The sequence below is a fragment of the Heloderma suspectum genome, chromosome 6 (genome assembly GCF_057233095.1).
Source record: "Heloderma suspectum isolate Gila_16-S chromosome 6, 16-S_ref, whole genome shotgun sequence".
NCBI classification, from domain to species: Eukaryota; Metazoa; Chordata; class Lepidosauria; order Squamata; family Helodermatidae; genus Heloderma; species Heloderma suspectum.
In genome coordinates this window covers 45,813,045-45,828,134 of record NC_139463.1, presented here as the reverse complement: position 1 = coordinate 45,828,134, position 15,090 = coordinate 45,813,045, and the positions used below count along the sequence as shown (strand labels likewise).

Below are 15,090 nucleotides of genomic sequence, written 5' to 3'. Positions count from 1 at the left end.
CCGGGCCCTCCTTCACCACCACGCGTGCAAGCTGACCAGGCAGCAGTGTCAAGGCAGCTTTCTTTTTTGCAGGCGGCAGGATGTACGTCAAAGCAGAGTGTTTTCCTCCAGCCACTCACCATCTTGAATGCCTCTAGGCCAGGAGTGAGGAACGTGCAGCCTGCCAGATGCGTGACACTCCAACTCCCATCAGCCATGGCCAATATGGCCATTGGGCAGGAATGGTGGGAGCTGTATTCAACATCTGGAGCACAGCCTCCCCACCTGTGCTCTAGGCCCATGTGGGGTTCCAGAAGCATTCTAGGGCAATAAAGATGGACAGGCACCTGGAAGCAACACTTCCCTTTGGTGCTCCCTGTCTTGTTTTTAAAATTAAATAAAAAAATAACACAAGGGGAGGTGGCTGGAGGGGTGGGGTAACCTGAAACCCATGTTGTTGGTGACTGCAGGAGTATAGTTGGTAACTTAAGTAGTGATGCCACTGAAACTCTAAATTAGTCCGTGTCAAGTCAAATGGGTTTGTAATCTTCAGATGTATAATGAGCCCTGACTACAAGTCCCTTGGACTTTTATGAGCCTGTATAGACTGCAGACAAACTGCCAACTGTGCACATACAAAGACGTCTGTTACCGTAACCTTTACTTTCTGAAGGAAATGAAAATGTCCTGGACACAATGCTCATACCATGGAAGGATTTTACTTTAATCCTTCAGTTAAAAAAAGTGGACCTGAAACCATACCACAATCACATTCGCAGAACAGCCATGTTGATTTGTATCTACCCCTTGTTTAACACTTCTCACTCACAGCTGGGTGTTCATTTCTGTTCCAGCTAGAAATTTGGGACTGCAGCTCCCAGCATTCCTGACCATTAACTATGCTGGCTGGGGCTGATGAGAGCTTAAGTCCAAAACATCAGGAGGGGACCAGGGCACAGACTGCACTGTGCAATCTCATTATAAGCTTACTTTAGCCTGAGTTTACAACGTTGGACTCGTAGCTCAGTGAAGAAATAGTGAATTATGACTGGGTCAGTTCATCCATCACTAGCAAGTACTAAGGAAGTGGCTGTTGAAAAGCCAGAATTCATTGAGAGAATGAGCAAAGGTGAAAAGAAACCAGTTGTACACATCCCCACCAAGCCTGGCCATGTATATCTTCTTATAGCAACAGGATGTGCCATTGCTTATTCGAACACTCTACTTTCATACAATCCAGGCAGATTTATGTGCTTGCAGGCAACGTGGGACATCTAGCAAGCTGCAAAATTATTAAAACAGTTGCAAAATCTGGCATGTGAGCGTTGCACAAAGAAGCAAAGTGTTTACATTTTGCCAACAGAGTAATAATCAGAGCCAGAGTAACCGTTGTACTCCCTGCATTGTGGGGCAGGGACACAACCACATTAAGGCTGTGTTTCATCATCTAGAGTTCCCTGATATGAGAAGTATTATCTTGCTCTGGCTAGGGCATCTCTATGATTGGTTCCCTGCACCTGAAGCAGACTGAATCCTACTTACAAGCTAGAGGAGCAGTGCAAAGATGGGCCCAATTTGGAGAGTAAGACAATGACAGGCCGTAGTGCAGAAGGTTGGAGGTACAAGGCCAACACCTGCAGATTTGGGGTGGGGTAGTAAAGTAGTTACACACAAACCAAGTCTAAGAACCATCTTCCTTTGCCCCAACAGAAGGCACCCAGAGTTTGTTCCTAAAGATCTTTATTTGGGAAAATAACAAAGAACTCAAAAGAACCAACTCCGCTCATTTGCTGAAGACACTGTACACAAAGCTACCGCTCAAGTTTCTCAAAGATACAAAATAAAAGTTTTTCCAGGGGCTGGAAGGTCACAGAGGTAATTCCTCCAACGCATGTAGACCTTCCAGCAATTGGAACTGAACACAGAAGCACTGGGTACTCCTACCATGGCTGGTTGGGGGCTTGGACAGAAGGAGCCACTAGGAGCCTGCTTGGGGGCGGCGGGGCACAGGAGAAGTCCAACAGGCAGCGGCACAGAAGCGAGGAGTCCTCGGGGGCTGTCATGCTGGATGTCCTGCCCCGAGGCGGCTCAGAAGTGCTCTCGGTGGTCCAGCAGGAAAGTATGCCACACACTTGGCTCAGTCGGAATCACTGTCACTCTCTGCTTCCTTCACATCCACACTGAACTTGTATTCCTGGTCACAGCCCATGTAGGCGTCACTCATGAAGTAGAGGGTGTAGTTGTGAGTCCCAGTGGCCGGTGCCACAAAGTCCAGTTTCACCTAAATAAAAAAAGTTTGTGAGCTGGGGCGCTTGGTTCGAGTCAGGTCTTTGTGGGCTCCGGTGAGGCCAGAATTGGGCTCTGGTAAGGCCCTAGCCAGCACAGACAATGGTGAGGGATCATGGGAGGGCCACAAGTTGCCCACCCCTGCCCTGCAGGAAGGGACGGCAAGCTCAGAGGAACCTGGCTCCAAGCACACCGCGCAAAAGAAAACCTGGACTACTTGGCACATTTTGGAAAATGTTTGGAAGTATGCAGAGGGTATCTGGTAAGTGAACGGTTAGCAAAATAGGGTACACAGAGCATGTCTGGATGGTTTGCAGGCCACTGATAACCTACAATTTTCACTCTCACATTCCAGATTCTCGTGGGTTGGAGTGAAGGTTTAAAAGATTCAGTAGCCATTAAGTACATAAGCAGGAGAATACGTATCCTGCAATTTCACAGGAATGCAGGAAAAGCAATGCATTTGGCAGTAGGTATAAAACTTGGCTTCCCAAGAACCCAGACTCTCATTTAAAAACAAGAGCAAGCTGCTAGTCCTTATGCCTGCAAAGTCATGACTGAAAGTGTGTGGACAAGGCCTGCTGAAATATCAGACATTTATGGGGGCGAGGGGGTGGGGACGATACATTTCCAGATACAGGGATGTGGCTTTAGTACCCTGACAACCTCACCGCCCCATCCAGGCCCAGCAAAATCAGAATTATGCAAATTGGCTTGATTTACATACATTTTACAGCCTAAAGAATCCAGCTCTTCTTGACAGAGGTATTAGATTTCCTGGACCTAGGGGTTTACTTTTCTCCAAGCAAGGAAAGGTCCACAGAGCCTTGATCATAAGCCCCACTCTTTTTTCAGTGCTCATAGCAGGGCAATACCAGGGCATGAGTCAACATGACTGACAAAGATGACAGGGCAAGCCTTGGAAGGGCACTGGCACAAGTATACCAAGTTGCCAATCTCAGGCCAGACAAGGTCTGGACTAGCCAGGGATTCCTGTACTGAGGGTTGAAGGCAGGTCAACTCCACATCCCGCATAATTCAAGGCCACGTCCTCCCCCGCCCCCAACCACCACTGCAGACCTTGCTGAGAAAGCCTAAACACTTGCAGCTAGAATTCAGGAAGGGGCACGGGCATGCACCTCTCCCAGGACCCAGAGTGTGATGGCCTGGTCACAAAGGTGCAGCAGGCCTTCCAGAAGAGGGCGGAGGAGCTAAGTTGGCTGTTCTGACTCATCCCTTCTTGGCAGGTTTTCTGAGTTGCAGCAGTGTTTGTCTCTGGTTGGCAGGCAGAGTAAAACCTGCCTCCCTCCCCAAACCCCAATCACTTCACACGGGCAATTAATCGCTTGCAGTTTGTGGGAGGCCAATGAAGGCACACCTTGAGTGCCCCCCCCCCCAACTGGACACTGTAAACCACACTCCGATGGCGCTTTTGCTCTGATATGTCCAAAGGAGGCCAAAGGCAAGAGTCTCTGCCCTACAACCTTTAGCTCACCCTGGCCCAGCACAATGCTCAGAAGTGCAGCACTCACACCTCCCCACAAGGCCCTTTCTCCCCAGACAGGATTGGGACACCAGCTCAGCTTACCTTGGCCTTCTGTTGCAGTGTCAGCCTCTTGATGGAGATGAGGCTGTTGGATTTGGAGTCGCCAATCACTACCCACCAGCCCTCCTCACGTTTCTGTAGAGTGGGGAGAAGAGGAAAGAGTGTGACATCCTCCCTACCCCCCTGCACCACAAGATTTTAGTTCTCAAAGCCCCAGCATGTTCTTCTTTGCCTCCCACAAAGGGATCCCCCCCCCCACAACAAGCTAGCCAGACACAACGTACCTGTGGAAAGAGGGGTGCAATCACAGGCCCCGTAACTTCCTCCTCTCGCTCCAGCTGCACCAGCACCACCACTGGCCCTCCACTGCAGAAACAAACCAGGCTGAAGCTTAGGCATCCCCTCAGCGTGATGTGGCATCTACAAGGCAACTAAGCGCGAGTCCCCTATGCTTACTCCCTGGTCCACTACAGGCAAGACATTCAGGAGGCAGAATGGCAGCAAACCACACTGGATGTTGTGGTTTCCAGGGGAGAATCCTGACCAGCACAGCTTTCATTTAGAAAACAGACTGAGTTCTTAGCCTCAGCAAAGAGAGCCCTCCGAGTGGGAAGCTCCTGGAGGAATAATAGGTGTCCACAACTTTTAGGTACCACTTTGAACACTTACACTGTTGTAGCAAACCTGTAAACTCAGGTAAATTCTTATGCCCAAATAGCAAACGGGGGGGGGGGGGGCTGAATATGAGAGCGGTGCTTGCCTGAGCCCACCCACAGGGTTTATAATAGAGGTGCAACTGGAAAAGCCGACCATCAGCTCATAACTCACTCTAAGTTACACCAGATCACCTTCCAGGTGGCTTCATTTAGCAACAGCCCCCCTCTGCCCGCCCACCCTTCAAGTTAGTGTCCTAATCCCTGATACCTGCAGACATTCTGCCACCCAAGTAATAAGAATGAATACTGTACAGGGAAGCATGCTCGTCCAATCTGCATCCAACTTGGGATTTTCCACTGTCCCACTGCAAGCCCCCACCCCGCCCTAGTTACCTGCGAATGCCGTCCTTTTCCACCACCTCATAGGAAAGCTCAATGTTGGGGTAGCGGTTACAGAAACGAGCCACGTCAGCAATTTGGGCGTCGGAGAGCTGCAGCAGGCCGTTCCGGTCATCGTCCTCCATTTCCATGATGTCAAAGACGCTCTCCACGCCCTGCAAAGGTGGACAGACACGGGATGAGCAAAGCCTCGGGGCCAAAAGGGGGGCACTTCTTGGCCACTGTGCCACAGGGTAAAATGGAGCTCCCGCCACACCTCCCTGCCTGCACTCACCTTGTCCGTGCAGCGCTTGATGTGCTCCGAGGTGAAGTGCGGCAGCTGCTTCAGGTAGGAGTCCTTGGACCACATGGCCTGGGTGACCATCTGCGCCAGTTCCATGGCAGCCAGAGCGGGGCTCAGCCAGCCGTTACTGGAGAGGACGTCCACGCAGGCTTGGATCAGCCGAATTGCCTGGGAAAGGAGGAGGACCAAATGGCTTTAGTGTTCCAGGAACTGCAGCCAGAAAGGGCTCTGTGGACTCCCTCAGCCAGCCAAGCTCCTGCTGGACCAGATGGGGCTAGACAGTGGCATGCGGCATCGTTCACTGCACAGGCAGCTGCAGGCACCCACCCAGGCTCAGCCGTTTCCGCTCACCACCCGTCTCCCCCACTCATACCTTGCTGAGGATCTCCTCCGTGTCAGACTGGAGCTCAGCGCTCAGCTGCATACGCGACAGGTGAGCCTGCAGCAGGAGGTTAGTTTTGACGTGGGGGTCATTGAACTTGGGGTTATTCAGCTTGTGAGGCACCTTCTGGGCGAGCTGAGGGAGGGAGAGGGGCAGGAGTCAGCACACGGCAAATGTTCTCTTGTCTGTCTCTAAGCACCCAACACAACCGCCCAGGCTGCCCCAGTCCCAAGCCCAATATCAACCCCCCTTCCAAGTCCGGTATCAACCGCGCACTGAACCAGACGGCAGCACTGTGCCAAAGAGAGAGGTCCTTGGGATGCTGCAGGCATGACAGGAAGAGACTGGCCTGTGACAGAGGACAGGCAAAGGTGTAGCTCAGATAGGCAACGTCTCAGTGTTGGGGGACCAGAATGCCACCCCCAGACCCCATCATCAGCTGCTCCCCTGCCTGCCCAAAGTTGGCAGCAACAGAAGGGCTTGCTTTAGAACAAGGCGCACAGGGAGCAAGCCGTGCTCCCAGGAGGCTTCTGGGAGCACAGTCTTCCTTACAAAGAGGGGGTGTTACTGTCCAGCCAGTAGCCATTTCCAGTCCTTTCAAATTGGTTAGTCTGGGTTTTCTATATGAAGCTTCCCTACAGAAGTCAGACTTCTTGGGCTTTCTAAAAAGGATGAGCTCTGGCAGACCTAGTGTGGGAAAGAATCCCTCTTTGTGCAGCTCTGCTCTGAGTTCAGATACATGAGGAATGCAGAGGGAGAGGGAAGGTGGAGCAGGGCCATCGACCCCTGCCACGCCGCCAACATCTGCACAATGGTCCAGCTGGGGGGATGCTATGGCTTCATTTTTTAAAAATACACTGGGGGGAGGGCACTAAACTGCAGCTTGACAGGGATGTCTGACCCCCACTGTGAGTGGGAAGCCGACCTGGAGGGCAAAGCCAGCAATGGGTTGGCCGTGGCCATGTAAAGATGACCCCGGTCAAGCCGCCCGCTTGCCCCCAGTGCCCATCAGGGCAGCAGGCGTCCCCTGGAGAGCCGAGGCCTGAAGAGGGGGCTCAGTGCCTCACCTGCCGCAGGAGGTTGTCCTCGTGGTGCCTGATGGGGATGTTCTCGTACTCGGCAGCATTGGAAATGATTTCAATCAAGCCTCGCACTTTCGTCTTGGCGTTCAGTGACATGCTGAAGAGCTCTGGGGGGTTTAGTAAGAGGAAGAGCATTAGGGACAAAGCGGCAGCCTCCGGGAACAGACCACGCCCAGCATGCTGTGCTCAGGAGCCCTGACCTCCCCCCTCCCCGCCCCCTTACCGATGGTGGTGTAGTTGATGTAGTAATAAGCTGCAATCATGCCCAGGTTCAGAGGTGCAACGTCCATCTCGTCCTCGATGCTGATGCACTTGGACTGCTCGAGGTCACTGAGCGTCTGCTCCACCAGCTCAGACAGGTGGTCGGAGAGATGCCTGTGGGAAACGCCTGCAGAGGGAGAAACCAAGTCAGACGCTGCACATTTGGAGGGGTTGGGAGCGCAGGATTGCCTGGAAGAAAGGAGTGTTTGGGAACTGCAGGCTCCTTATTACTCAGTGTAACAATGTAATGCATCGTCCTATACAACTGTAACGTAAAGATGACCTGGGTAACAACGTAATGCATCGTCCTCCTCCACTTTCCCCATGTCCCTCAATTAATCTGGGGCAGGAGAGAGAAATGAGAGAACAAAACTGAGTGCAGATACTGGGGCACTGCTCTCCAACCTTGCAGGTTGTAATAGTTGGGATTTTGAGTCATCCTGCGGTACAAGAAGGTCCATGTGAGGTAGTCCACAGCATCTTGCTTATTCTCGATGGTCTTGGTGACAATCTCAGCATTGAAGTGATCATGCATGCAGTGGTCCAGATGAGACTCCACTGGGAGGGGTTCGTACAGGAACTTCTTGAAGAAATCCTTAAGTGGGAGAGCCAAAGTGGGGCTTTAGTGTTTTAAGCAAACTGCTTGTTTCTTAAATGTCACTAGATGAATAATCAAATACAGAACAAAAGAGAAGCTATGCTCCAAGCAAACCACACCTGGAGAGTGTGCAAAAGAAACCCACGATCCCAAATGCCCCCAGCTCCTAAAGGACACAAGAGTGTACCTGCTTCCTCTTTGCTCACCTTCTTGGAGCCCTGACACATAATAACACAGCGTCCCTCATCATCCTGCAATGGGCGGTTGGCGTGGCCCACCATCTGAAGCACATCGTAGATGGGGTAATCCACATACCTGGCACACAGGAGAATAATTCACTGTGTTAACAGAAACAGAGGTCAAAGAATGTAGAATTCTGAGTGCGTGCGTGCACGTGAGCATGTTTAGAGTGGGATGGAGTTCTGAAATATGCATGCCAGGCAAATTTTGAGACAGTCAGGTGTTTCAGTCTGCCTGGATGAAGTTAATCAGATTTATTTACCAGTGATTGAGGAAACGAGGGTTGAGGTTCTGAACACAGCAGGAATTACAGAGGCATCTGTATTTTAAGCTGTTTTATTATATATTTTGTATATCGCCCAGAATGGCTGGGTGACCAGCCAGATGGGGGATTAATAACTAAATCTGCACTGATGGCTGACAGTTCCACTAAGTCAGCCCTCCCTGGTGCCCTCCAGATGTCTTAGACTACAACTCCCAGCATTCTCCAGTCAGCATGGCTATTTGGGGCTGCTGGGAGCTGTAATCCAACACATCTGGAGGGTACCAGGTTGGGGAAGGTTGCCCGGAGTAATGGAAGCCCGACTTACATTCTTTGACTACTATGAGGGTAGAAGAAACTGACCCCACATTTTCGGTTTCACTAATCGTAAGGGCCAGCAACCTGTGCTTTTAACTCCAAAGTTCTAATTTGCAAGGGGATTGAATACTGAACTCTGTATCAGAGAGAATATTCTGAGTTCACAGCAGAACTCTGCCTGAACATTACACTAGACCCGATGGAAGCCACTCTGGACACCCGAAGGCCCATTCTTAAAAGCTGCACATCAGTGTCGCTCACGGAGTAAGGTATGTACATCTGGCAGGCTGACCAGATCCTGGCTTCTCTCAACTTGTGCCTCAGAAGCAAGGCTTAAGATGCACACCGGCTCGCCGCTGCCACGTGCAGCAACTGGCCCCAATGGAGATGCTGCCCCTCTGTGGGCGCATTCAGGTCCCTGTCTCATCTTGCACTGCTGTGAGGAAAGCTGGTTTGGCTCTTCCATCCCACTGCTGAGTAACCCATAGACCCCCACACCCCCGTGGACCCAGCACTTGGCCTCCCACGCCCCCCGGCACCCTTCACTCACGCATGGATCTTGCCGTTGTAGTACTGAGTGTCCATGATGATCACCAGGTGAGCAGCCACATTCATGCCCCAGCACAGGCTCCGTGAGGCCACCACCACCTGGATGGCGCCTAAGAACCGAGCAGAAGAACGGAGCAAGATGAGGAACTATCCTGGAGTCCAACTGACCGACACAGGTACACATGGAAAAGCAACCCAGGACTGCCAGCTGATCGCAGAGCAAGGATCAGCTGCCTAAGCCCTTTCCAGACATTATCCGGTGCAAAAACTGGCCATGCAGAAGCTGAGGCAAACTTTAGCACCACAGTGCCACCACCGATCGACACATGTCCATTTCTACTATGCCAAATGATGTCTGAAAACATGGGGGACCATAAATCTGTGTTCCCGAATAAAACATTCACGACTCTCTCACCGAGAGGATTCCTTACCAAAATGACTGTGTGCGTGCGTGCGTATGTGCATAAAAGAACCCACAAAAATTCCCTTGATCCACATCCAAGGATGGCCACCTGTACTCTCTAGAGCAGCCCTTAAGACTGGTCCAGGGCAAAAAAGATTTGCTACAAAACTGAGTGGTTGGACACCAGAACAACGTTGATGCCATTTACCAGATAAAGGTAAAAAGTAACCACTTCCCAGGTATAGAACACAGGAGCTCAAGCAATATATCACATATAAACAGGCACATCAACAAAAGAGATGCAACATCATAGCACTGAATATCTCTATTTCTCCCCACTTTTTTTTTTAAAGCATAAAACTTGCTTTTTGTGGGGGGTTGGTGTTCAAGTTACTTGTATTTTAACCTCACCAGTTTGCCTTGTGCATAAAACTAAGGGCAATCTTTTATACCATTTCTAATTTAAAAATTGGCAGGGCCAACAGGGGCCCCTTTCAGCCACCAGTTGGCCAACTCGGATCTGCAGAAGGCATTTGATACAGTAAGTTATTTCCTGGTGAATTTTGGAACTTCCCCAGCAGCAATGGCTGGAGGCATTTCTTTATGGTGCCCATGTATGGCCAACCCACAGAGAACTGTGGATCCCCTTGACACTGTTGCATTCCTCACCCTCCCCACTTTACCTGAGCCAAAAAGCTGCTCCACGACTCTTCGCTCCATAGAGGTCAGCCCCTCGTGTAGGTAGCCCACCCCATTCACCAGAGTTTCCTTCAAGGTGTTGTCATTCAGCTTGTCCAGGTACGGGGCCACATCCTTTTCAGTGCAGTGCAGGAACCTGCCAAGGAAGCACAAGCCAGAGCTCCATCAGGACAGCCAGCAGACCAGGCCCAATTGCAAGACCTCCTTGGTCTACTGCCTCTGTCCCAGGGTGCAGAACCTCTTTCAGCCTGAGGGCCCAATTCAATGTCAGAGAAGCTCTTGGGGGCCATGTGCCAGGGGTGGGCGGGACCAAGGGCAAAAAGGGCGGGGGCAAAATACCAAAAATACCAGCATGTTTTAGCTTAAAGCTCTGACTGCCAGTAAGCCTTAGGAGAGGCATTTCAGCCTTTGAGAAATGGGGTGGGGGACACCATGCAAATGCCGGGGACACCATGCAAATGCCAGGGAACCACAAGTGATTAGTAGTTGGAGGAAAGGGGGCAAGGCCATCTGGGGAACCCCGGGGGGCCAGACTGGGACCCCCAGGCAGGCAGGCAGGCTGGCTGGCTTTGGCCCAGGGCCTGAGGTTCGACACCGCTTCTCTATCCCAAGAGGTGGGGAACCTTTTTATGTCAAGGGCCACAGTAACTCAAGGGCCACAGTAACTCAAGGGCCACAGTAATTCAGGGGCTGCATCCTTGTGGTGGGTGGGGCCAGAGCCAAAGGTGCACAGGGCCACAGTGCCATCAGCCTCCCGCTTCTCTCTCTCCCCCTTTGCATTCAGCAGGCTGCCGGGGGCGGACGGATCCCTCTCACCTAAACTGATCCCTTGCAGAGGGCTGACCTCCTGCTTCCATCACTTCCTCTGTTTCACCTCTTCCCCTACCCCAGTCCCTCCCACTCCTTGCCAGATGTCTGAACTATTTCCACCCCTCCATCCACCTTCCTCTCCCCCCATCCCCCCATTTTCCTCTCTCCCTCTGGGCTCCCCCTCAAATGTATGAAATTAGGCCAAGGGCCACAGGTCACCCACCCCTGTTCTATTTCATCCATATGCCTCCCCGAGAACTGAGATCTGTTGGAGGGGACCTCCTCAGTGTCCCACCAGTACAACACATATACTATGGTGGGACATGGGAGAGAGCCTTCTCTGCTGTGGCACCCCGTTGTGGAATGCCCTCCCCTTGGAGGCCCGATTGGCGCAGACATTGGTCTCATTTCAGCGCCAAGTAAAAACAAAGACGACTTTTTACCAAAGCCTTTGAGGGCTAAATGCATTCCCTGTTTTAACTGTTTTATTGTTTTAGATTTTATCTGGTTTTAGCTTGTTTAATAGTTTAATATGTTTTTAGGTGTTTAAATTATTTATTGTTTTATACTGTTTAAATTGATTTTATCTGCAAGCCACCCTGAGATCTTAATGATATAGGGCAGGATAGAAAGGTGTTAAATAAATAAATAATAACCAAAATAAAATCTCATTTGTTACATTTCTATACTGCTCAACAGCCAACAGCTCCCTGGGTGGTTCACAGCATGATAAAGCACCATACAAAACCTTTAACATTCAGAAATTTAAAAACAACTGACAATAAAACTACCAGGACCTGATAAACTAAAATGCCCGTTGTATCTTATCCCCTGCAAGACTGATGGCAGGGGAGGAAGTTACCTCTTTTCAAAGCACCCAAAACACAGATGTAAACCATCAACGGATGACAGCAAACACATTTCTCATCAACACTTCTCTCCACCCCCCCCCCGCCTCCCGCATCCATCAAGCATTAATTCTGCAACCACAGACGTGATCCTGGAAGACTTTCCGTGTTGGAAAGCAACACAACAGCAGTAGTTTGAAAAGGGCTCTTCACCCCGCCCAAGTCTGGCCTTGATTTCCAGCTTCCTTCGCCCAAGATCCATTCAGCCCTCAAGACCTCCATCTGTGTCCTGTCCTATGCCCCAGACTTGAGCTGGACATTCTTCACCCCAGACATCAGTCCAACAACATGCAGGTGCAGTTATCAAATGCACGTGAAGGAAACTGGTCCATGCTTTCAGAACATGCATGTAATTTGGGGAGCCAAAGTGATGACTGAACAGAGAGATGCTGTTATTGTTCCAGAGCGGTTCCCCCGCTATTCTGAGCAGCCACACCCAGGGCAGTACTGTAAGCTGTGTTCCTGCTGCAGCAGCACAAACCCCCTTATTTCTTACATTTCAACTTTTGTTTCAAAACAGATGAAAAGATATGCTTGAAACAGTGTAGGCAGTGGCTGGTCAATCTCAGAGCACAGCGGAGTTAGATTTCCAGCAGTCAGGGAGGGCAGAGCTCTGGCGCTCTTTGCATACCCTTGCCCCTTCCCTATGACTGGCGAGCACAGAATAAGTTACGCAAAAGAAGGGGAATCATATACAGGCTGCAAAAGTCTCTTCTAGCACACTTACACACTGATTTAGAGGGCAGATTACATGAATCCCCCTCCTTACCTCTGTCTCTGGACATCTGAGGCGCAGGTGGTGAGGATGTCGATGGCCGTGAGACGCGTCTGCTTACGAGACGGGACGAACACAATGACGGGCTTCTTGGGCGAGTGCTTCATGATTGCATGATAGACCGGCTTGGCCATGGACAAGAGGCGGGTCTGCGTGTGACTGATGTTGAAGCCCTGAGCAGCAGGGAGAGAGAAACAGGACAGGGGGCAATACGGTCAGGCCTGCTTGCTGGTAAAGAGGCCGATGCGAAGGGTTGGAGCTCAGGGACAGAGCTGCACACAGAAGGGCACAGATTCACTCCCCGGCGTCTGACGGGTCTGGGCAAGACCCCGGGGAGCTGCCGCCACTTGTGTCACAGGCGAGACCGAGCTAGAGGGACCAATGGACTCAGCTGCTGCTTATGCTCCAAGAGCTACTGGGGAGACACACGTGCACTTACTTGGATGTGCAGCTCCAGGGGCACGGGGCGCACATTGGGGTGGAAGTTGAAGGTGGCTGTGGTGCTGCAGCCCAGCCAGTGGGCCACATCCTTGGCATTGGACAGCGAGGAGCTCAAGGCCACGATGCGGATGGGCCGCTCAATCTGGGAGGAGATGTAGCGCATCCGAGAGCAAATCACCTCCAAGACTGGCTGCAAAAGGAAGCCAGAGACAGTGGGGTCATGCTAGGTACGCCAGCGACTCCCTATTGAGAGACTGTGGTCAACTGGGTGGGAAAGGTATGCCGTTTAGTGCCCACGCCTCGTGCATCAGTCCATGGCTTTTAAAAGACCATGCAACACTCTAGAAATAAACTAACACTGCAATGGTCCAAGGTATCAACTCCTCTGTCTATTGCCACAACCAGGAGCATCAGTTTCCAGCTCTTTGCTCAACCATCTCCCACCCCTTCAGTCTCGTAGGGCATAATCTTATGGGGATGGCTGTAAGCCTCCAAACTCAGAGGCCTACGACCATCTAATGCAGAGCGACCTTCACCTCTGCACTCCTCCCACCCTGCATTTCAGTTAGACAGGCGTTTTTGCCCATCTAGCTGAGGTATCAGGGAGGCCACTGGATACGGCATCAGCTGCCCCCACCAGTCCCCCTGCCCACTCATGGGAACACCCCCTGTACCTTCCCTCTGAGGTTACCTTTGTGACCTCAGAGAGGCGGCCAGTGCAGTTCTCTTCCAGCCTGCTACAAGGGGGAGGGGAGCTCGGACTCCTGGGTTCGAGCTCAGAGCAGTGTCTCTGACCTTGGATCCAGGAATCCAAACTATCCTGTGGACCCCCAGACTCCATCTAGGTACCACAGGATTGCTCTCTTAAGAACACTGCAGTAGGACTCTAAGTGACAGCACCATGATGCAGCCACTGACATTTGTGTTCCAAGATCCCATCTCAAGAGAGGAGGGCCTGGGGGGGAGTGAAGGCCAATGGATCTGATGAGACGGACTGGGCTGGGAAGACTGCCTACTCTGCACCCACTGGGCATCCACCCATTTCCGATGCACCACGCACCATGACCGTGACTAAAATGGCTGATTTTGGACATCAGTTTTGATGTCCAACTGCCCTGGCTGATTTGTGAGGTTGATTACTTGGGAAGGGGACAGAGCTCCATGAAAGAGCTGTGCATCCAGAGGGTCCCTCATCCCCCAGCATCTCCAGGGAGGGCTGGGGAAAGCTGGAGCGCTACTGCTGGTCCATATAGACCAGGGGTAGGCCACTTAGTGACCCCCAGATCTTTTAGACAACAACTCCCATAATCCCCACCACTGGCTAAGCTGGCTGGGGTTGATAGGAGTTGTAGTCCAAACCAGCTGGAGGAGATCAGGTTGCCTACTCCTGGGGTAGACAATACTGGGCTGGAGGTGCGTGGCAGTGTCCTATGTGGCTCCTGTCCCTTGAGAAAAATAACACCAGCTCTCTTTGGAGCACAGTACAAGTCAAGGACCTGGTCCCAAAGAGCCCTGCTGGCCTGCCTCACGCTCTCCTCAGCCAGCACACACTGGAGTGAGTGAGTGAGTGAGTGAGTGAGTTAGAGAGAGAGAGAGAGAGAGAGAGAGAGAAAGAGAGAGAGAGAGAGGCAGGCTGCAGCCTCTCATATAGCGTCAAGTGCTGCATAACCTGTTTTTGGGTGGTGCAGAGGGGAAACTCCCCACCCCAAGTTCCAGTGGATGGATGCACAAAACCAGCCTCCCTTGGAGCTGTTCCCCCCGCCCCCCCCCAATACACACACCTTGTTGTCCACTAGGGATACAGCAGCTCCACATTACAAGCCCTCCCCCAACTGGCTCAGCACCCAGTTGTCTCCCCCAGGTTTCTTTGAGATAGGCTGCATCTCTCTGGCCTGGAGACTCACCCCATTCTCGCCCCCAATGAGGTGCACTTCGTCCACAATAAAGAGGTTGACGTTCTGCACATTCTTGCGCTGCTTCCAGCGCCGGGAGAGGATGTCCCACTTCTCAGGGGTGCTGATTATGATGTTGCCTTTGCCCAACAGCTTCAGGTCGGTGCTGGTCTCCCCAGTCAACAAGACAACTTTCTTGAGCAGACGTTCCTGGAACTTCTCATACCAATCCAGGAAGATCTGCCACGGCAGCAGGTAGAGGCAAGATTCTTTAGGCTGAGAGCTCTCTCTCTTTCTCTCTCTCTCTCTCACACACACACA

At 51.6% G+C, this 15,090-nt stretch overlaps 1 protein-coding gene across 1 annotated transcript in view; it reads right to left on the bottom strand.

Moving 5' to 3' along the window:
- Positions 1–620: 620 nt before the first annotated feature.
- The window catches only part of SNRNP200 (small nuclear ribonucleoprotein U5 subunit 200), a 47,362-nt gene continuing 32,892 nt past the window's right edge, over positions 621–15,090 (bottom strand). Inside the window, exons 31-45 of the mRNA XM_084804143.1 lie at positions 14,782–15,009; positions 12,876–13,067; positions 12,431–12,609; positions 9,928–10,079; positions 8,843–8,951; positions 7,679–7,787; positions 7,280–7,469; positions 6,837–7,001; positions 6,599–6,720; positions 5,523–5,666; positions 5,141–5,317; positions 4,861–5,021; positions 4,096–4,177; positions 3,854–3,946; positions 621–2,260 (exon numbers count right to left, since the gene is read on the bottom strand). Of these exons, the coding sequence (XP_084660269.1) occupies positions 2,117–2,260; positions 3,854–3,946; positions 4,096–4,177; positions 4,861–5,021; positions 5,141–5,317; positions 5,523–5,666; positions 6,599–6,720; positions 6,837–7,001; positions 7,280–7,469; positions 7,679–7,787; positions 8,843–8,951; positions 9,928–10,079; positions 12,431–12,609; positions 12,876–13,067; positions 14,782–15,009 (2,247 nt within the window). The 3' untranslated portion in view covers positions 621–2,116. The remainder of the gene's footprint in view (positions 2,261–3,853; positions 3,947–4,095; positions 4,178–4,860; positions 5,022–5,140; positions 5,318–5,522; positions 5,667–6,598; positions 6,721–6,836; positions 7,002–7,279; positions 7,470–7,678; positions 7,788–8,842; positions 8,952–9,927; positions 10,080–12,430; positions 12,610–12,875; positions 13,068–14,781; positions 15,010–15,090) is intronic.